At 43.5% G+C, this 22,165-nt stretch overlaps 1 protein-coding gene across 10 annotated transcripts in view; it reads right to left on the bottom strand.

Moving 5' to 3' along the window:
- SGMS1 (sphingomyelin synthase 1) overlaps positions 1 to 22,165 on the bottom strand; it is a 97,444-nt gene that overhangs the window by 6,938 nt on the left and 68,341 nt on the right. For 6 of the 10 annotated variants that reach the window (XM_064464555.1, XM_064464563.1, XM_064464554.1 and 3 more), the window contains 2 exons: positions 6,667 to 7,509; positions 1,228 to 1,345 (listed from right to left, as the gene is read on the bottom strand). In XM_064464555.1, coding sequence (XP_064320625.1) covers positions 1,228 to 1,345; positions 6,667 to 7,289 — 741 coding nt within the window. In that variant the 5' untranslated portion in view covers positions 7,290 to 7,509. Of the gene's footprint in view, positions 1 to 1,227; positions 1,346 to 6,666; positions 7,510 to 21,883; positions 22,017 to 22,165 lie in introns of all 10 variants that reach the window. The other 4 variants (XM_064464556.1, XM_064464559.1, XM_064464557.1 and 1 more) reach the window with 3 other exon arrangements.

The raw sequence follows: 22,165 nt of genomic DNA, 5'->3' as shown, positions 1-22,165 counted from the left end.
CTTTTTACATTTCATAATGTCTGACTGATCAAATACAACATTGACTCTTCTCCCGCTCACTTATCTTTACAAAAGACCTTGGTCCCTCAAAAAGCCACGTGTGGCTTGGCAAACGCTCTGCCTTGTCAAACAACCAGTGCAGTACATTCGTTGGTTTTATTTCCCCAAGGAACTGAAGCGTTTCAGCTTTGTTTGTACGTACCAGCAGTCATCACTGAAACAGCGACAGCACGTGTACCAAGTTGAATCAGGATTTTACTGCCTGTCACCTAACTTATGGCTGTGCACACAAAGCTGTTGAAATGTGCACACAGTAGATATTTCACAGAAATTACTTTTTTCCCCCTACTTTCTCCTACTTAAATCAAGCGACAGCACAAACAACCCCAGGAAGGGCACGGTGAAGAACCGCTATGGAGGAAGAGCACTTGTGTCTAATATATGCACCTTGCTCCCTACCGTAGACATCCGATCTGTGTTAGACTGCACTTCCCTACCACAAACAGCACACTGCAGAAAGGACCACGCCAACGCTTGTGTGATATGAGATGGATGCAACACCACCACCCCTGTCCCATCTCTACCCTGAGCCCGTGACTTATCCTTCAAGGCTGCCTACAAGGGTCTTGCCTAAGCACCTCTGTCTCAGTAGCTTGGTTTCAGCCACGGCTTCCGCAAGCCCATTTAAATCCTCGGCACAACAAACAGGAGTCAGTGCTAGATTGGGGAGGAGGTGGCAAGTCCTTGTGCTAGCATAGTTACAAAAATATATGCAGGGACAAATGGCTGCAAAGGAGACAGAGTTTCACCAGCCTTAGAAAAATCTCTTTGGGCTGTTTTCAAACACAAATCATACTTGGATTTGACACACTGAAGCGTTTAGAAATAAATGAGTCACACATGGCACCTCCGCAGGTTGCACACTTTCAGCTGCTTTGGTGGAGACAGAGAAATACTGATAATGCAAATTAGTTGAAAATGCTACAGAAATTACATAGATTAGTGCTTCGAAAAGGGTGGGAATGCCTGCACTGCCCCAAAGCAACTGTCAACACCTTCACTGAGAGGGAAGCCGATGATCTGCAGAAGGACGCCCCCACCATGCCAAACTGGTCTTTCCAAATTAGTAACAATTACTAAGGAAGTGTTGCTCACAGTTTTGCTAACAGCAGGACAAGGGGAAAACACACAGATTAAAATATGGAAAGGCAGCCTGAAGAAGCTTACCTTTGGAGAACACTTGAAATGCATGCCAGGTACTGGGAGTGTAGTCACATACATTGTAATACACCGATACAGGTATAGTGTGCCAACTATACAGAAAAATCTTCTGCTAATTATAGACCTAGAAGAAAGACAGAAAAAAGAGGTCACTCAATGCAAACAAAACGTGCAAAGGTAAATAAAATAAACTGCCAATTGTTCTCTTCTTGACGCTTTTGAAACTTGTGACAGTATCAGCTTACACCTGAGAATACTGAATTACTTCACAAATACTCCCATGCTTTGCAGGTCAGAAACACAAGAGCAATTCAACTAACATTACCCATGAAGGTGATTACAGGAAATATATAAGGATGAGAACACAAAAGCTGTGCAGATTTAGTGCTGAAGACATTAAAAAGGATTTCATGCCCTGCACCCCTCCGTTCGCTTTGAGCGGTCACTAATTTTCTGTTAAAGGAAGAGGATAAAGTTAGAATATTTTCATTATAAGATGAAAAGAAGTTAGTGTATTTTGACTGACACACACACATTTAGTAATTACAAAGGGCTGCTTGAGAAGAAATAGCTTGTATGACCCAAATGAGTGAAAACACGTCTTTCCTGAGCAGCATTAAAGAGGAAGCAATTCCCATCAGCAAAAAAAACTCCAAAATACAAATTTAAAGTTGCGTTGCCTACAGGTCAGGGTCTTTTCATGGGAAGCCCCTCTCAAGGCAAGCAGCTATAGCTGCAAAGACATTTATTCATTGAGGGCTGCCAGCAAGTTGCCAACGTACACCGAGAGGGCAGATGCACTTCTGGGGTACCGTGATGCCGTTCTGCACAGCCAGCAAGAGCCCACAGGGTAAAGGGCTGCAGCTTCAACTCAGGAGTGACAGTCAGCCCCAAAACTGGCCCGTTGAGCTTCCCTGCTACATACCAGCTAATAGAATCACAAGGAGAGAGCTATGACAATTAAGCCCTTTCTGGCACATCCATCAGGACAGGAGCAACCCCTCTCTGAGCTCGCACAGAGTTCAGCAAAGTGAAATCGCTGCCAGTGTTACAAAAATCAAGGGCACATTCAGTTACAGCAGTGACTTTAACCACATCAATTCTGCGTCCTGCTGGTTACGGACCCTGTTGGTTTTTGCTGACTTTCATTCGTTGTTATTTACAGTTATCATCATTTGGGGAATACCAGGGTTACAACACAAGCTGCAAGTTCTGGCATTCATTTGTTGCTATTTTGAAGAATTCACTTTTTTAAAAAAAATTAATTATATCAAGCCAATCTCTTTCGAAACTCAAAATTGGCCATCTTTTTTAATTTTAATAGCTTTTGACAGAGTTATTAAACTGTAGTGCTCCACTCTCAGAGGAGTATGACTTTGCAGTGCCAGATCAATAACAACTTGAGTGTCTTAATTTATCAGAAAAGCTTCAACTATTACAGTGTAAATGCATTTTGCACTCGAGTGCTTATAGCTACTGAAACATAGTATTTCATTTTTTTCTTCCCCCTCCTGGTGTAAACACGGACAGAGCTGCAAGTTAAAAATTATACTTATTAATGTAGCTCCATGGACTGAAATTTAAGAGTGGGAGGCACCATGCCATTGGGACTGTGGTTTTCCTCTGTTTCGTATGGGGAATTTTTCTTTTGGAAGGGTGATCCAGTAAAGATATCACACTTGTGCCTCGCTTTTATAGCCAGACATGAACTTGCTTTTCTTTATAACCTGGTGTAAGGACAAATAGGGGGGTTGGGGATTAAAGACTGATGAGCACTGTATTTCAAGAGACCGAAGAAGTGGCAGTGTTTTATCAAGCACTGAATTGTTGGGTTTTTTTCGTAAATTAAAATTACCCACAAACAAACTTGCTTTAGCTGGATTTAGAATATTTTAGCTTAGGAAAATCTGTGTCAAAGTGCTCTGTACTGTAATATAAAAAGTAAAAAACCTTATATTTTCTGAGCCAGCTAAGTACAACCTCTAAGCTTATTCCTGGCCAAGACAACTATTATTACAAATCCAGACTTTACCTAATGTGGGTAGCCTGCATGTTGCTTTTTCAATCCCAAGAGTGCACAGGCTGAATCAGATGCCAAGCACAGCCAAAACCCAGTATTGTACTTCTCCCGAAACATCCAGGAATGCTTCCCAGAGAAATTAATTCTGCCTGGGCAGCTCGCCTGGACTCCTCAAACTCCCCGTGGTGTCTGCGGAAACAGGCCTGGGCGGCCCAAATCCCCAGCCAAGCCCTGCACACCCGCTCTGCTCCCACTTTCTGGTGAGAAACCAACCCAACCCAATGCCATGGGCAGTATTCTGCATGGATGTTCAAAGAAAGCTGTTGCTGATTTCCTCACATCATATCCAGTGCCTTGCCCCGAAGCCAGCCAGAAACTCCAGTCTCTACCTGAGGGTAAAATTAATTTTCAGTCAAGAAAGCAGTAAAGGGACCAGGGGAAACCCTTCATTGTGGTTAGCTGGACAGACACACCTGACACCCTCTTCCATTTTGGCCCCAACTTTGCAGTCCAAAGAAGACACGTAGGTCCTATTCAACATCATAATTGAATAATGCCTGGATTAAACATGGAAGACCTGAGTGGCCAGTATCATGAACGACACACCTCTGTTGTCCTTCATTGCTTGGGAGAACAGCAGGCTCAGCTTGGATGAAATCAGGTTATTGGCAAATAATGGATCTGGTAGGATAAGCAATAGGAATTTCACTGCTTGGCAAAGAAAAGTGTTTCAAGAAGTCTGAAACTATGACGCTGCCTCCTTCGGTCATAGGTTCAACCCAAACACAGGCTGCAATTCAGCTTGTGGGTTTACCAGTGAATGGTGAATGCTGCTGGTTCACCGGTGACCCTGAGCTTGCACTGGAGACATCTGTGAATGTGTCTCATCTGAGTAGGCGAGGAACCAGGTCTCGTCTTGCCCAGCAATCACCTGGCTTCACGTCTTATCTTCCAATCTCAAATGGAGTGTGGCAATGGCTATCCCTGACACCACCGGATGTCAGAGAAGTGAGGAAGGTCTAGCTGGCTTAATTCCCTCACTTTATTCTTTAATTAAGTTTCAAAGGGAGGTGATAACCCATGCCACAAAAGCGATTCAGCTCTTTTTATAGTACTTAGTGGTTCACCATCCAAAGCCACAAGAATGAGGTCCTCCAGATAAAGACACCTCACTGGGCTCCTGTTCCCATGAGCACCTCTCCCATTCTTCCCTTTCTGCTGCTTGCTGACAGCTTGGGCCTCTCGGACTGCAGTACCTCTGCTCATTGACATAAAAGATGACTTTTGGCACCAAAGCATTACATGACCAATACACTGACCAGCTATTCCAGGACTGATACTGGGAATGGCAAGCTCTGCGACTCCCTGACATCCTCCTGTAACACCAGAAAGAGCCCTTCTACAGCAAGTAAAAACGAGAACATCAAATCAAATGGGGACAGGGTGGGGACGGGATGGAATCTTCACATCTATCAACAATACCAACATATTTTATCATCGAGCCAACCCATCCCTCACTGCTTTGAAATCTCTACGGACCTTATGAATTCTGCTGTTCTTAATCTAAAGACCATGCTCAGCTCCATCACAGGGTGTTTGATCCCTCATATTGCCCTATTGACCTGACACCCCATTCTTGAGAGCAATCCCACGTCACCTTCGCTAGATGCTTCCCTTGGTTTTGAACAACATTTATGCTCAGAGACCCCAAGACAGTTAATGGTCCCTGATGTTCACCACAGGCAGCTGGAGCAGTTGGGAAAGGAGCTGGAGTACAGCTGGTAGCACTGCAGCTACCAACAAAAGAGTGATACTAAAGCTTACAGCCAAAAACAAAACAAGAGATCAAGTCAGGGTAAATCTTTTCTCCTGTACATATGTGCACATTAAAACAAAAAAAAACCAAACCAAAAAAACAACCACCAAAAAACCCAAAACTAACCCCCACACAATTGCACAGTTTTTTTATAGTCCTATAATAACAATAAATCAACCATTGTAAAAACTTTCCTTTAAGGAACGCCGCCTCTGTAAAAGTGTACAACGGTTTTAAAATTTCACCTGATAAAATACATTAAGTAGCGTAAAGCAGCAGAAAAGATTAATAAACCATGACCTCAGTCTTGCTTAAATGTTTGTCACGTTCCTACAGAAATCCATAGCTGTGTTGCACAGGGGTATCCTGCCCCAGCTTAGCAATCCTTTTTTCAAGCTGCCTGTGCCTTATGAAGCTGGCGAACCACAACCTTAAATATAAGTTTTAATGTTCTTCTCCATTATAAGGGCAAGGGATTAATTGACTTCTGGTTTTACTACTTTTAAAAAGGGAACTCTAATTCATTACAAAGTTCATTACAAAGTCCTGTGAACCAAATGATCCTGTATTTCACACGGTGGGGCCCAAATTGCATTCCTTCCTCAGTTTCCTACACAGGAGTCAAAAGAAAGCCAGTGAACAGGTAAAGAATGAGAAGTTGTACTAGGAGAGAAGAGGAGACCCCCTTTGGGCTGGGCAGCTGCGGGGACATGTTTGTGCCTGGTTTTTGAAAGGAGAGGTGATATGCTGCCTCATACTGCTTAAAGCCACTTGACTTCGAACACCTCATTCACAGCCATGGCAGCACAAGGGTTTGTATCAGACACTTGTGGTAAGGCAGCCCAAGGTATGGATTTACGGCAGTATAAATACCCTGAATTAAGCATCTGCATGCACTCTGTAGAGGGTAAGTGGTAGGCTACTTCCATCGGCAGGCAAATCCACCCTTGCAGTTCTGACCAGTATAAGCAAGGAGGCAGACAGCCACTGAGACCTTGCAAATTCATTGCACAGCTATGCTTTTGCATATTTTATGATTAGCTTTTGACATACTTTGTGTTTGACATTACCTGTCCCACCTAATGTGGGAAACATACTTCAACACTTTTCCACGCAGCACTGTTTAGGTGCATGGACTAAACCACTGCCTGTTGGTTTTGTCCAAGAGTATCATAAGCTTAGGGTAGGTCCTCTCATCAGGCAAACTTGTACTTTGACACTAAATCGATCCCCTGTTGGTTCACGTCTGTATTCACAACAGTGTGAGCTGTGCTCTAAACAGACAAGACAGTCAACTGAGTTAAGAACATTATTACACTTGCTTCTTGGCTTTTCACATGTGAAAAGGGCTCCATTTAATTGTGCAGGCAAACAAGACCAGGCCTATTTCTTTGCTTCTTAGGTAGCAGTTGGACTGAACTTCTCCCTTTTGCACAAGCAGCCTACACAACCTGCAGCGTGCTTATGGCATGATACCCATTTCGGTTTGGGAAACTCAAATGAGGAGGATCACATACAGCTTCATTTTACTTGGATGTAAAGCAGTATTGACCTCCAAAAGCGGTCAGAAATACACCCTAGCACTTGGTTTTCAAAAGGTTTTACTTACTTGTATTTTAAGAGCAGCCACTGAACAAGCCACAGTCCTACAAGGATCATGCCGTTGATTTCACAAATAGAAAAAGCCCATTGCACCCGATCAAAGCGATCAAAAAATGCATCTGGTAGGGGAGGCTGCACCTCCTTGGGAGGCACTCGTTCATGAACGACTGAGATAGTCACTGTGGTAAAGATGAAACAAAAAAGTGCGTAAATAAAAGCCAGGAAAGTCTTGCCCCATTCCATAGGATACTGTGAGCGCTCTGGCTCTGGCATGGGGATCTGTATCATCTCCTTCTTATACCCATTTGGCATCCCGTTCAGCTTCATTTTACTGCTAAAGCCATTCTCGTGTGTGGTGTTGCTCACACTGACACGGATGTGCCCATTGATATGCCCGTTTTTGTGAGCCTCGATGTGGTGAGCCATTTTTAGAGTTTCAATCATATGCAATAGCCGCTGTCCACTATCGGAAGACACCCGGGAGAGAGGTGTCTTCTTAAAATCCTCCTCCGTGAGGTTGATCAAATCCTGCCCGGTGAAGTTCTTCAACGGCTCACAATACTCCGGCACAGCATTTTCCGTTAGCCAATTCGTCACCTCCTCGGGTGACCACAACACCACTTCTTTCATTGCACCAGGCAGTCGGGGCACAGTCTGACATTGATTTTAAATTGGGCAGCAGTCACTGTGACTCCAGTGCGTCAGAAAGCTTCTCCTTGGCTTCATCTTGTCCAAGGAAGCAGTTCGGCAAGAGGCAAGTCCCCATTTCCAACCATCCAACAGGAGGATCCAGGCGCCGTGGCAAGCATAGGAAACAGCTCACTTCATATTCGTGTTGGCATTCTTCTCCCTGGAGAGAAGAAAAACCCAAATCCAGTCATTAGGACAGCATTTACCAATAGCTTGCAATTCACGTTACTGCAAAAGAACAGCTAGACTCTAGCATGGAAAAGACTGACTGATTGGAGCTTTAGCTTTGTACACACATCACTGTCCTTTCTGAGCTTGCTACTGATTGCTCAAGACCTTTAACAGTTTTGTATTGTAAACGCCACTTTGCAGCTGTGGGAAGGGCTCCTTCCTGTTCTGTATTTGTTATATTATTTTCTATTACTATGCAGCTCTGGTCCATAACCAGTACCCAAACTCCTCTTAAAATCATAATACTGATTGATTTAATGATCTACAGGGCAAATGTTATTCATGTCACAAACCTCCTCTCCCCCTTATAGGCTGGTATCTTAATGCAATGTGTTGCACCTAGTTACTGAATAGAAAGCCTGGTTTCTGTTCTGCAAGGCAAAAATAGCTAGTATACCACAAAAAATGCTTTTCTACAGGTCAGCAACACAAAAAAAACCCAGTAGATAAACAAGGTTATACTCTCTAGGCCAAAGCACCTGCAGGAAAATCAATGCTCCAACAGGTTAGCATGAAAATTAACCGAAGCATTCAGATTTGCAGGACTCTAGCACATGTTTAGCAGCTCTTCAAGGCAAATTTTACGGTTTCAATGGTATACTGCTACAATTCAAAGAAATGTCATCAACTGAAAAAGGAACCAGTAGAAAAATGACAGTGAAGCTTTTAAAAAAAAAAGGAACTAGGCAAGAAACTTCTGCCCATAATTAATTACAAAAATAGCTTAGAAAGCTTCAAAAAGCTGATCACTTCCAATACAAAAATCACAGGAAAACAGATGTTACTTGCTGGAGCTTCCTTCTGCACTTTTGAGACATCAGCAAAATCCTCAGCATGAGGCAGTGAGCACATGGCAGTGAACACCACCAGTAAATTCCTAGGTTTGAGATGTTTATTCAACAAACAAACAAAAAATGTTCCTCCCCAGAGCAAAGAGAGGAAAATAGTTAGACGCCCTGTCTCCAGCCTGCCATCCCACAGACCAAGGCTCTCCTGCAGGAAGCTGCAGCATCATAAATGCAAAGTCACCTTCAAGTAACAGCAAGGGGAAAAAACACTTCACATTTTCAAAAGTCATATCATGCCTTCATCAGCTTAAGGAATATTTTCAGCCTCTTACAAGCTACCAGATGTTTGAGCTTCATTGCAGGGAGCAAAGTTGCCACTGAGGGAAACCAAAATAATCTACACTACTGGCATGATTTGAGCAGAAGTGGTACAAAACAGATACAGAACTATACTCCTATGTAAAACATGACCTGGCTGCACAAAAATATATTTTTCTGACCTGTTACCTCTAAACTGCGCAAGAAACACAAGGTGCAGGTTTTAATCTGTTTCTCCATGGAATGAACCAGGCCTGGTGATTGAGAAGAGAAAAAGCTGTGGACGCAGGACTGGCAGTACTTTGCATACACCAGCTCCCACTGGCTGGGCACGCCATGCACATACACGTATTTAAATACGTGGAACAAACAGGGATGAAGATGAATATTCTCCCTTGAGAATACCCGCACTGTTTTAAAGGAGCAGAAGAGAGGTTCCAGCTCTGTTTTCTTTCTTTTTTTTCAGTGGGATTATACATACTGAGGAAGGCTTTTAGCCACGGATCGCTTCATTATTCAAGTTGTGTTTAGCAATTTGTTATTTAGTTACACAGCTCTGAACACGGAGAAAAACAGATGGATTGAATTATGCACCTTAACCCATATTAGAAACTCCTGCAAGACTTGACTGAAGGAGAGTGGCTTGGCTCTCGACCACGCTGGTCTGTGCTGTAGTCACGTTACCACAGGGCACCTCAAATCCTGGGTCTGGCACCAGCCAGCAGCACAAGGCTCAAGCATGAATCCTGCATCCTTACTCCACACTGGGGGGAGTTGGCCTCACCAGCAGTTATGGGAAGATGTTTTGCCTCGAGCTGCCCATCTGGCCTCAGTCTGCGCATTAAGGGTGGCGTCAGCCTTGGGCTACCTCGCTTACTAATGCTTGTGGCTCGACTTGCTCACTGCAGACCAAGGAGATGGAAACGCCATCACCTTTTGATGTCCACAATATTTCAGTCTGAAGCGATGCACCAGTAATTCACAACTCGGGGAATCTGTGTCTACGTGAAGGAAAACCCAATGCATGCTTTTACACTTGTCCTAGGGTTGAAACTCAGGTTGAAATCCATGAGTTGCAGCACCAGAAACTGCACAGCGTCAAATTCAAAACTAACAGACTTCCCTACGGGCTTGCCCTTTCCAAGGGTAGTGCCTTACAATCTTGATAAAGCCCAAGTTATTTATTTTTTAATCCTGTTACGATGCTGAGGCTCTTAGTCTCCAGCAGGACCTCATTTTCCCATGCCATTTAACATTGGCTGCCTCTCCAAGTTTTGCTTTACAAATTCAGCATGGACTTGGGATTGTCGGAGCACTTTGTGTACACCTTGACGTGGGGCAATATTAAACCTTTTCAATTTTAAATACTGGAGTGACTGAGTCACAGTTTCCCAAACCACTCGGAAAGGAGGAAAGTGGACCTTTAACCATTATCCTCCTGACACACCAGCCTTTCTGTCCAGCCCCTGACAACATACCTCAGGCCTCCTGCATGCTTAAGGATTCAGGATCCCAAAAACACAGTGCAAAGGACTGCATTCACCACTCTTCAGGAGCCCATAGTCAACGTTCAAATTTTATCTCCTTCCTTACCATGCACATACATCTCCTCCTGCTGTGGCTAAGCTAGTAGGTTTTAAGATGAGCTCTGTGTGGAGCCTAAAAGAACAAACATCTGTTGCCAGCTGCAAATACTATGATACTGGCACAAGAGTCTCAATATGCTCTTGTGTAATGCCATGATACCTGGCCTGGCAGTGTTATGAGAAATAACAAATGTGCGTATCTTGCAGTGAAACTGCAGGGTTTGGCAATATGGCTAAAAACTACAATCAGTTCCAAAACTTGCTCATGCCTTAAACTCACCATCATGCTATTAAAAGTACCATACAGAAGAATAAAGACTGCTTGACTTCAATTTTTGTGTCTTTATGGAATATAAAATATATCTCCTAGGAGTCTTTGTTGGTTTTAAAAATGAGAAATCCCACCTCACACACAGAGGCACACACTTTCGCCCCATCTCATCCTCTGTGGATGGATGGACAACGATGCATGCGGTTCACCAAGAAGCAAGAAGCTACTGAGCAGAAAGCTTCAGTCCTCACGGATGACATTTCTGGGAGCACAAGCACAGTGCTGGCCAAGCGCAATCCCAGCCCACTGCTGTCACACCACCAGTGTGTAAATCACTACCAAGCATCTTTTGTAAAAGCAGAGTAACTGATACTCATGGAAGGAGGGCTTAGAGGAAAGGTAATACTCTGCCAAGGACACAGGCCGTGGAGTTGTTTTCATTGAGAGTTATGACGAGGACAACCGACTAAAATTTCTAACAAACACCTGTTATTCAAACCTCCATTTCACAGCCTGTCTAATGGGGGAGGAGTTGGCAAAAAAAGCTTCTTTACTAACACCTTCCAGCTTGTCACATTAAAAATACATCGTTTTCTAGTGTGTGTTCATGAAAGCTTGATTGGGTGAGGTTCACAGAAATGATATGGGAGATTAACAAGCCCTCGCTGGCCCCCTTGCTTCCACAAAAGGTCTTCTCCTGTCCACAAAAGCTGAAGACACAAGGTGGGTATAAGCATCAGCTACTGCTGGGCCACATCCACTGGATTAGCTTGGTCCCAGTGCCCCGCCGCAAGGCATGGGGACAGGCAGGGGGACGGGCACATACCCAAGCCTTCCCAGCTCTGATATGGGTTGTTAGCCTGGGCCAGAAAACTAAAATGCTCCTTCCATCCGCAGATGTGCTTCATTAAGGAACCTGTATCTGACAATGAATTATAAATAACAATGTGATTACCATTATCATACCAATTGCACTATGATAATGATGCCACGTAAAACTGGTATCTCAAAACACCCATACCACAGGACTGAGCAGTATGAAGTAACTTCAGCCAGGGCTCCAGTCCCCACTTCCTCATGTTTACATGACCTTTTTTCCCCTGTTCCCAGAAAACATTAAAGTTCTAACTCAAAACTTTCAGAACCTTTTCCACTTTCCCGACAGGGAGTGTTTCCTGTCACCACTTCAGTCTGGCCATATGAGGGTTGTAATTCCATGACCATGGCCACCCCAGTGGGTCAAACAAATATTTGAGAGCGCACTGCATATCAAAATCTGTTCTCTTTTGCATCACTTTGCAGAAATGCAGTTGGGCATAAAGACCAAACACGGGAGCATCCACCTTTTTTGTTAAAGGACAAGATAATCTGCAATAAAATCATAACCTGGCTACACCTCCACACTTGACTTGGTGGCCAAGGTGCAGAACACACTGCAGTTTTCTGTCTCTAAGTCTGCTTGGAGGATAAGTAAGCACTCATGTTGGACATCACTGTTTCAGATTTTGTTTCAAAGTCCATGGGCTCATCACTGAGCATCCCCTGGGCAGGCAGCATGAGACTTTGTCTGGGGTGGCTGCAGGGTCCACGGAGCAGTAACCTCCCCTCCACAATCACAGAGCTGGCTTACAGGTTAACACGCCATTCCCTATTACCTCTAAACTTGCAAGCAAAAAGCATTACGTCTCACAGTTAACACTGATGAGACAAAACCACATCCACCTAAAACAGCAAAAAAGAGACCCCCAAAACCAGTTCATTCAACTCCAATCTCCTTCTAAAGCACTTTGAAACCCAACCAAAGAAAACCTAGGTCTTCCCAAATCAAATTATGCCTTCCTCATGTTTGTACCGTGCTTTTATTCTCTAAGTGAGAACCTTTGCTGCCAAGGCAACAGTCACTATAGAAATCAGTAAAATAACCAGCCATTTCAGATACCGCTGAGCTCCTCACCAGGAGCCAAGGAGATTTTCAAATCCTTTCAGGAGTAGCGGGTGTGTTTCAGTTGCAACATCAAGCATCCTTACCAAACACCCCAGAAAAGTTGAGATGATAAAACCATTAGTAAAAAATAGTGTTAAAACAAGCAAGGTCCAGGGATAAGCAGAGTTTGAAGGTAAAATAGTGACATTTTATCCTGCGGAACACAAACCCTGAGGCACACACTGATTATGTGTTCACACATGTATGCAGGAGAAGATCAACTGCTGTAAGGACTGAAGTTTTAATGCTTTAGAAACCAACCCACAAGTGAATGCTCCAAACCCACCAGTGAGCAGAAGTTACACAGAGACCAAATACTCCAGATGAAAGCCAGGAACACTCATCCTGCATTTCTACAGCACAAAACAAACTGTTTGCAACAGCAGGGCGTGAGTCACTGCTACAGAATCACCTCCTGCAGACAGGCATTTTCTCATCACTCACAATAACACTCTGACACCTCAATAATTGGATGTCCTGTACTTGCAAAGCACCTCTGCACACCAATTTGCAGTGAAAGGGTGATGCCTGCCACAAATTATATGCTGGATATCGCTAACGAGCTCTCAAGCAATGTACTGAATTGCTTCCCTCCCTCCAGGATAGCCTTGCCTCCAAACCAGAGATCGCCCCTTTCAAGAGGCTGCACCACTAGCAAGCAAGAGACTATCGGCATTTTAGGACATCACAATAAAGCTGGTTTTGTGCTGTAAATACAAATATATGCAAATACAAAGTATCGGTAAGTATAATATTGAGGCAGACGGGCTCACGAGTTTCAAGGAACTCCAAGATAGGTTTCCAAGGTTAGTCCCAGATGGAAGATATTGTCCTGTGGACACAAAGTCAGAGCAAGCAGAATTACTACTACGAAAAGAGACGCTGGGATCAATATGTGAAGCAACACCCACGTACCCAGAATAGCTACTTACGCAGCTTCAGAGAGAGAAAAAAGTTGCCTGCATACTACATTAATCCCCAAGCAGCCCTTTTTTTAAAATTAATCTATAGGAAGAAGGAAAAAAAACCCCACCATATATTTCCTATCCCAATTTAAGAAAAAAATAAGAAATGAAAATCCACTCACAGCCAAGGTTCTCAGTATAACAGCTCTGAACCCAAGGCCAGAGTTCAGTGACAAAGATTTCAAAAAGAAAGTACTTGCATCGCATCTGAATAACCAAACAGCTCATCTTTAGACGGGAAACACTGCTAGAGAATATCTCTGCTACAGAAATGCATCATCTATATTGCGTGCCTGGATGCGTATAGGTATATACACGTACACATTCTGTGCTAGGTGATAGAGACACCTTTCCCCGCCAAACCTGATGAAGCCTCATCCCTTTGCTTCTTTGTAGCCCGACATCTTTTTGCTCAGCTTTCCTCCTCCCCCTTCCTCGGGCTTGGAAGTGGTTACGGAAACAAGAAAACATTCACAAGAAGGATTCACCTGAGCATCAATCGCACCACAGGAGCAGTTGCTAAGCAGAGCTTTTTTTTAGACACTACGGAAATCCTGCTTCAAGTGAAGGAAAGGATGGGGTGGGGAGGGCAGGTCCTGCCTTTGGTTTAAGTCACAAGCAATTATTTCAGACTGTAAAGTCTCCTCAGATGCAGGAGGGAGAGCCAGGTGCCAGGACCAGAGCCCCAGCTGGCACTTGCAGGAACAGCTATGAGTTTTCCACCTGTGGCGGAGATAACCCAAGTGCACATCTCACGTTGTACTGTATACCACAGTCCTAATGGGTAAATCCTAAAGTAATGCAACACCTGCAACAGAAGCGCGATCACTAATAGCCTGTTTTTGAATGGCTGCAATAGGAAACCCACCTTCCTATTCCTCCCCACCCCCCCCACCCCAAATGCTTTTAGTTCTGCGCAAGAAAGATGCAAATAACACCACAAAGTTGATTTGCACAGGGAAGGGACGGACCCAACAACTATGTTCAACTCCTAAGAATATTATCCTTGAGAGGAAGTGGGTTTGTACTATTTCAGCCCTTCACCCACAAAGGGGCATGTGAAAACATTAACAGACCGTGACAAATCCTTACACATGGGTAATCTGCTTCAACACTGGGATCTTTAAATCTTCAGCAGGATTCAACCGCTACCCACTGCATCAGTCACTTCCTTGCTGTACACAAAAACTCCCATGGACACCATGACACGTGCTGCACTCAAACCTTGCACATCTGGTTTCTGGACCGAAGCAACCCGAAGTGTTTGTGGGCTCTGTGCTCAGGTGGCAGCAAGCTCCAGCCATTGTCTCCAACACAGCTTAACACACATCTGTGTTATGCCTCAGGATCTGGGTCAGCCAGAGATAGGGCAGAGCTGGAAATAGAGCCCCATGTCCTCATGCAACCTCTGAGCTAAGTCCGTTCCTAAAGAGCATGAAATGATACTTGCCTTCCTCTTGAAACTATCCAAAGCTCTTTATATTTATATGCACACAACAGAAGACCTTGGAAGGAAAACAGATAAAACACTGAAAAAAAGCAGAAAATGTTTTTTTCCCCACCACAAGACATAGAAATGGGGAAAGGATGGAGTAGGGCACAGAATGATGGAAACAAGAAAATAAGGGGAGGCTAAATGTTTGCAACATGCTCCATATTTTAACTCAGTTAATCAAGTTCAGGTGTTGGGTGTTTTTTTGTTTTTTTACCTACATTGAATATACCTAAAAGTAATTTATTGTTAGAAAGTCAGATTTGTGGTGAGCCTCCAGGAATCTAACGAGTAGCAAGACCTTAAAAAAAAACCAAACAGGGAAAAAACCAAAGAAAAACACAACAACAACAGCAGCAACAAAAAACCCACCAAAAAAAACCCCACAAACCAAAACAAAATCCAACAGTTATCAAAACAGAAAGTGAAGTTTGGCCTAAGGAAGCTGAGGACAGTCTTGTGACTGATGGTAACGTGGCTCTAAAATGCACACTCCCAACGTATTTTGCCAAACCAGCCATGCAGATTGGGAAAAAGAAAGCCAGATGGAACTACAGTGAAAAATAGAGCCTCATTGAAGCCTTAAATCAATTAATTGCCATATTTCTTTAGTATTTGGGTTCATTACTAGACATGTATCAGACAGCATCCAGACCACAACAGTTGCCTCCTACAAACTGCCTTTCCCTGAGTTATGACTCAAGAAAACTGAGTTTATATGCTCAGAATCCCAGTCTAGAATAATGTTTCCATATTTCATTAGAAAAATAAATATTTTATTTCAAATACACTACTTTTGAAGTCTAGCACATCAGACCCAGATCAAAAAGACTCCAAGCCTCAAGAGTTGAAATATAAATATCTATATATCTTCACGCAAGATGCTGTTCTCTGCATTTCAGCTTTTACTATTCATAAACCCACCCAAAAGGCATACCATGAACATTATTAATTTTCAATGCCATTACCCTTGAGAAACAAAACAATTCCTGGGTTTGTCTTTATTAATTTAGTTTCATCTAGCACATACTGATGCCTGGTCTGAAAGACAGAACACCACAAATATTCAAGATTGTATCTAGTATAAATAGTCCTAACCCAGTTTTTGAACACATATTCCACCTCTTTCCAGCAATATCTGTTCAGAGGTATACCATAAATCAAATATTTAGATCTGGAAGAGGTATATCTGTACAAAGGAGATGAAGACTCTTATTGCACCTTTGGTCTAGACAACCAGAAACCCAGGAAAGGCTTGTGGGGAGGAAGGGCAGGGAACAGCAAGCATTTTTGATTGCCAGTAAGTTATGGGTGTACAATCTTAATGATGGGAATTTGTCTTATTAGAGCCAGATCTACTGAAAATTCAGATTAATTGCCCTGGCATCTTCCTTTTGTGGTTAACACTATAAGCAAGAAAAATCTCTCACCTCGCTTGCCAAACTTCAGCCACTTCCCTTACTCTCTCTGCACCACCAGTCACATGGATGCCAAATCTCACTGCTTGCAGTGGAGATCTGCCACTGTCGGTGTCCGGCTTGATGCCAAACGCATGCTCATGTTCATTCAGTGACATCCAGAGCAGCTGGAGAGACACATGCTTTCCCCTCCCCAGTCCAGCCATCCAGCATCTTCTTCAAAAGCAAAAGTGCCATAAAGGGACAGCAATGCAGACCCGATCCGTTCCCTGCTCTAATGGTCCCTATTATTTTGCCTTTTACAGACCATTTCATGCTTGTTGCTTGGGGTTTCAGGACTGCTGCTGCCACCACCAAATGTGACACTTTGACGCTGCAACAAGCTCCAAATTTCAGAATTTGGACTTCCAAAACCCAGTTATTCCTCCCCCAGCGCTGGAAAGTAGCTTTATCTCTGTATCAGACTCCAGACCTTCATGCCATTGACTATTCATACTCAGGTGCTCCCAATCTACATCAGACATGCCATCCCTCCCACTGATTATCCTCTGACACCTCAAACCCTGCTTAAATCTTGCTTGTGACAACAAAGAACAGGTATGCACAAACGCCCTCCCCAAAACATCAAGTGTTCCTAACATTTTTAATTGCCAGATATTTTAGGGGCACAAAACAACACTGAAAACACGCTTGCTTCCGCACTGACAGTGATGGCGACTGTGTGTGCTACCAGGTATCAGTCAAACAATTTGCAAGACCACAAGCAGCATCACTTGAAATCATTATAATGTGTTCAAAGTCTGCAAAATACTTTATGTTTTAAATACTCCTCTCAGCTTAAAGTTATGATCAACTACATTCACAAGTGAGGAGAGATAAGGAAAGGTAAGAAACTTGTTAGCTAACTGTTCTGGAAACTACAAATATTTCAATAACTGACTGAAAGCCTCAGAAGTAAGTTCCTCCTGCAGACATCCAATTACCTCCAAATTTTTTTTTTCCAGTGACACACTTGATGTATAACAGATGTGCCTATGCCTCATGTTGTCCTTATACTTGGGGTCCATTAGCCACCCAGCAACTCCGGTTATGATCCCAGGGAGTATCTCGGGCAGGGTGGCCCTCAGCCATCCTTTATTCTGCAGGCAGTGACTCCAGACACGGAAGACTGGATGACCACGTAACAGATTCACATGCTGAACCGGTAAGTTTTGAAAGTGTCAATTAAACCATTTCAAAAAGTAACCTGTAATTCCAGCCAAACAAGAGAATCTCAGCTCGAGGTACTGGGGAAGTACGACTAGCTTGCATTCATGTCATGTAAATTAAGATACATTTAAAAGTAGCATTTAATGAAAACAATATTTCAGCTCACAAATGCCTGCACCTGGGGAACACTATCATCCACTACCTACCTGCAGAACTGCTGCAAAGTGACTCAAAACAGTGAGCTAAGCTCAGGCAGCAGTTTGTTCACACTTCATAACTAGAAATAATTAAAAATACTTAAATGCCTCAAGATGGTTGTTCATGCAATACCTCTCCTCCTGCCACAGAAGGAATGGAGGGATCAGACCCAGCCTGCTATCATCAGCACATGATCGTCCAGCTGCCAGCGCAAGTGCGCAGCCTCTAGCCAGCTTTGCTTACCAGTCTAAACATTTTCTTTTAGCTAAAAAAGGCAAACTAAGTTCTAGGCTATGAACTGTGTGATGCACTCCTCAAAATCTGGGTTTCTTTTCATTAAATAGTACATTAGGCAGGAGGAGTTAATGGCTTGTAGCACAGCACTAGATGTAATGTAATTTCCACAATCCACCCCAATGTAAGCATCCACAGACTATATCACAGCACGTACGCTTTATCAAGCACATAACAACTGGAGCTCCCTGTGGTGAACCGTGCTGTGCTTTCCATCCACACGCTGCTCACAGAAAACAAATCAAATTGCTCGGATAATTTCAGTTGGTTTAGAAACTGTAAAGCTGCGTCAACCCTTGGAGAAAAAAAAATATCAGCATTCCTTCCCAGAAAGTGGGCATGTGAATTAACCATTTAATCAATTAAGGGATGCCTGTCGCTCTGAAAGGATCACTGAGCTGCTTGCCTGCAAAAACAAGACTGGGCTTCATAGCTCCTGTTACGCAAATAGGTTAACATGCAATAAGGAGGACAAGTCTTGCTCACTTACAGCAGCAAAAGAACTGCAGAAACCCAGTGGCACTATTCTCCTTCCAGCCACAGAAAGAGGAACCCAGATAAATTGCAGAGAAGGAAATGGGAGGGAGGGAGAGGAGGAAGGATTTAAATCTGTGGTCACGTGGATGCCATAGCTTTCTGCAAGCAGATGGGTGAAGCCCAGATTAGCAAGGTATTAACGAAAGCAAGGCAGTAATGCCAATGAGGCGCGGCTCGAAAATAGCCGAACTCTGACCTGCCTCGCCGAGAGGAGCGAAGCTGCCCCCTCCCACACGGATCGGTGTCGGCCTCAAAGTCACGGCTCTGCTGACTGGTGGGAAAGGATGGGAGATCGGAAGAAAAGTGGAGCACAGTTGGAAAAAGCTGCTGAGGCTGAAGCTAAAAGATGAACAGCAAAGTAGATAACGAAGCAGCAGCCACGCAGGAGAGCACAATACTTCTTTGATTCAACATTCACCAGTAAGATGCAAAAAGCTCGCTAGGAATAAGCCCTTCCCATAGGTAAATACTCAGAAGACACACTCTTTAGCGGTGTCCAGCAGGATGCAACATCCCTGCTACGTACCTGAGTAAGCAAGCAAAACAAGGGAGTAACAATTACGCTGATGTTTCTAACGTGCAGGGGCTCGCCCGAGCAGCTGAGCCATTAGGATGTTTACAGCAGCAGAAACTCATCTGATGAGGAACCCTTGAGAGCGAGATGTGGGTAAAATCCCATCCAGCCACTTTGTGACAGGCCCTGTGACTACGCAGCACTCTCAAGTGTGGAAACATAGGAAACATAGCCTAGGGAACATATATATGCCTCCTAAACATTGTAGTAAACAGAATATTTAAGAGTGCAAAACAAATAGGGGCCAACCTGACATAGCTGCTACTTTACCTACTCACCCCATGGTCAGACTCATTCTACAGGACTATTCTTGAACCATTCTCTGACATGCATCTTTTAGGTAAATCCTAAGAACATCTTCAAGATCATCTCAACCTGATAAAATATGGCATTTTAATAAGAGGCCATTAAAAAAAATCTGCGTAGAAAAGTTGTGAGCATTCACCATCAGTCCTCCGGTAATGCCAGTGCTTCTCCTGCTAGCAATACAGAGCTGTTGAAACGACTGCTGGTGGAAAAAAAAAGTACTGTTTTGGAAACAATACGATAAAGGACTGTAAAGCACTCATACCAAAAAATATTGAACAGTCACAGTAATTTGCATTTGGGGTTTGCTGGGTTGTTGGTGGTTTGTCTGGGGCTTTTTCTGGGTGGTATTTGAGGGGGCAAGGGTGGGGCTGCATTGCCAGTGATTGCACAGAATATAAATACACATGAAGTTTGCTTATAAAGCAAGTATATTATTATCTGTCCTTAGGCACTCCAAAACCTTTTCATTGGGTCTGAAAATACCTACATTCACAAATATTTAACATGGGCAAGGGGATCAGAGTACCATGGCAGAAATTCTGACGAAATATGCAGCTCACCCTACGTGGCACCACAACAGCACTAAGAAAAAGAGTCTTATTATAGGTTTTATTTCACATCATTAGTGAAAGTGTAGCGACTTGATTTAGTTTGATCCTGAGACAAGCTTCTGTGGGTCTGAATTGGTCTTCAGCAGCCAATTTACAAAAGCCTGACCTCACAGCAACAGCCCAGGAATAAAACCAGCATCTCACATGGGTAACAGCCTGTCTCGTCCCAGCTGAAACACAAGGCGTGCTGCACACACAGCACCACGTGAATTAAGATTTATGGGGGGGGGGGGGAAGCTCATCTCGGACCAGAAAATCAGTGGCTATAGGACAGCACAAGGATAGCACGCTCCCATCCCATAGAGGGTTTTCTTGCCCTCCGCAAAGAGCACGATGTGATCTACAGGAGATGGGGTTGTCAACAGTAGGGCTGAAGGCTTTCCTCACTTTCTGGAGGAGTAATGAGAAAGGATCAATATTTAGAAAGACCCTGAGAAAGAGGGGCACAGCCACTGGAGAGGGGAGCACCACACACACAGCGCCAGCCCGAAAGTCAGGAAACTTACAATTCTGTAGTTCACTAAAAGCCAGTTTTTCCCAAGTAACCCACTTCTTTACACTCTTCATTAAATAAGATATGAATGGCAGAGATGTAAAATATAAATGCATACACTTCCATAAACAACAGGCCCTGTTATTGTAGATGCTGCATAAATCATTGAGAACAAGAGGACTTATGTCCCCTAACGGAGGGCGCAGAATTCAGGGTCAGTTAGCAGGCAAAGGAAGTTTTATATTAACAAGTGTTGCATTTATTTTCCCCTTCATGATCCATGCTGCCTAGAAATAGCAGAAACCGCTTTGGTTCATGTATTATTTAGTCACGCCAAATGGGTAAAAGGCCAAATCAAACCTCAAGATAAACAGCAGGTTATTTTGATGTGGATCTCCACCAAATCGAAAACTTGCAATGGGATGGCAGGACACTCACCATTTTGGTAATTAAGGCAGAATGGCTGAAACGATCCTTCTGGCAGATTTCTCTGCAAAGCTGCCTGAAGATATGACAGTAGTTATGAATTGCCCTATTGAAACTCATTGCTGTATCTGTTTTCCAGCACGTTGCCACGCACGTGAGCCAAACACAATGTCTTTACAGTTTCAGGTGTTAGCAGTTAGAAGTATTGCTTTAGCAAATTTCGCTGGCGAAGAGTAGTAACTACCTATGGAAGACTTTCCCCTAATTGCAGGTCTTTTTTCTTTCTTTTTTTTTATTTCAGGCAGCCGACTGACAAATAATACTGTTGCAGGGCTCATGTTTACAATGCACAACATCTTTTCTCATAGCTGCAAAATTTTACTCAAAAGGCACAGCAGCTTTCAAACAGCTGGCAGCTGGCACCTCAAAGTTCAGTCACAAAAACTGTATCTCATTGAAAACTGCCTTTCATCTTGAAAATTAGGACGTGGCCTAAAATATTTTCAGGCTACCTTCTCACTACTCTGCATTTGCAAAGTGGACTTGAGGTGGCCTTTAGACTGTGCTTAGCTGTACAAGCAACTTCTCTAGGACAGGACACGCAAAGCTCTAAGACAGCAGTGCTCAGGTCTTTAAGCGACTCTGTACTACTCTTTTGCACCATACAGGACTATAAAGCTCAACAGGTCCCTGCTGAAGCTCTAGAATTAGCAGGTCTGCCCCAAGCACAGGGAAAACCCAAAGCCATGCATCAGCTCGTGGCTGCCTCCTCCCCTGGAAGTTGTCTTCGTACCCAAAGTGATTTTGAGTACAAAATCACTTCTGCTTACCTATTTTGAAAGGTTCTTATAGGCAGGAGTTCTCTCCAATTTCAAAGCTCTGCATAAAGCTGGATTTATTGATGCAGATTCATGATTCATCAGTAGAGCAAGCTGTAGGAGACAAACTGTATTATGCTGGAATCTAGCAAAATCAGGAAGGAAAAAAAATCAGGAATAAAAATCTGGAGTATTCATCCCAAACTGAGACCTAGACAAAAACCAGCATGGATGTTCGTGCACTCTGTAGCTTTTTTCTTCCTTGTTTTTCTTTTTATCAGCAGTAGCATCCAC

This window comes from Phalacrocorax carbo, chromosome 13 (assembly GCF_963921805.1).
Source record: "Phalacrocorax carbo chromosome 13, bPhaCar2.1, whole genome shotgun sequence".
Lineage (NCBI taxonomy): Eukaryota > Metazoa > Chordata > Aves > Suliformes > Phalacrocoracidae > Phalacrocorax > Phalacrocorax carbo.
This window is presented reverse-complemented; position numbering and strand designations above follow the sequence as displayed.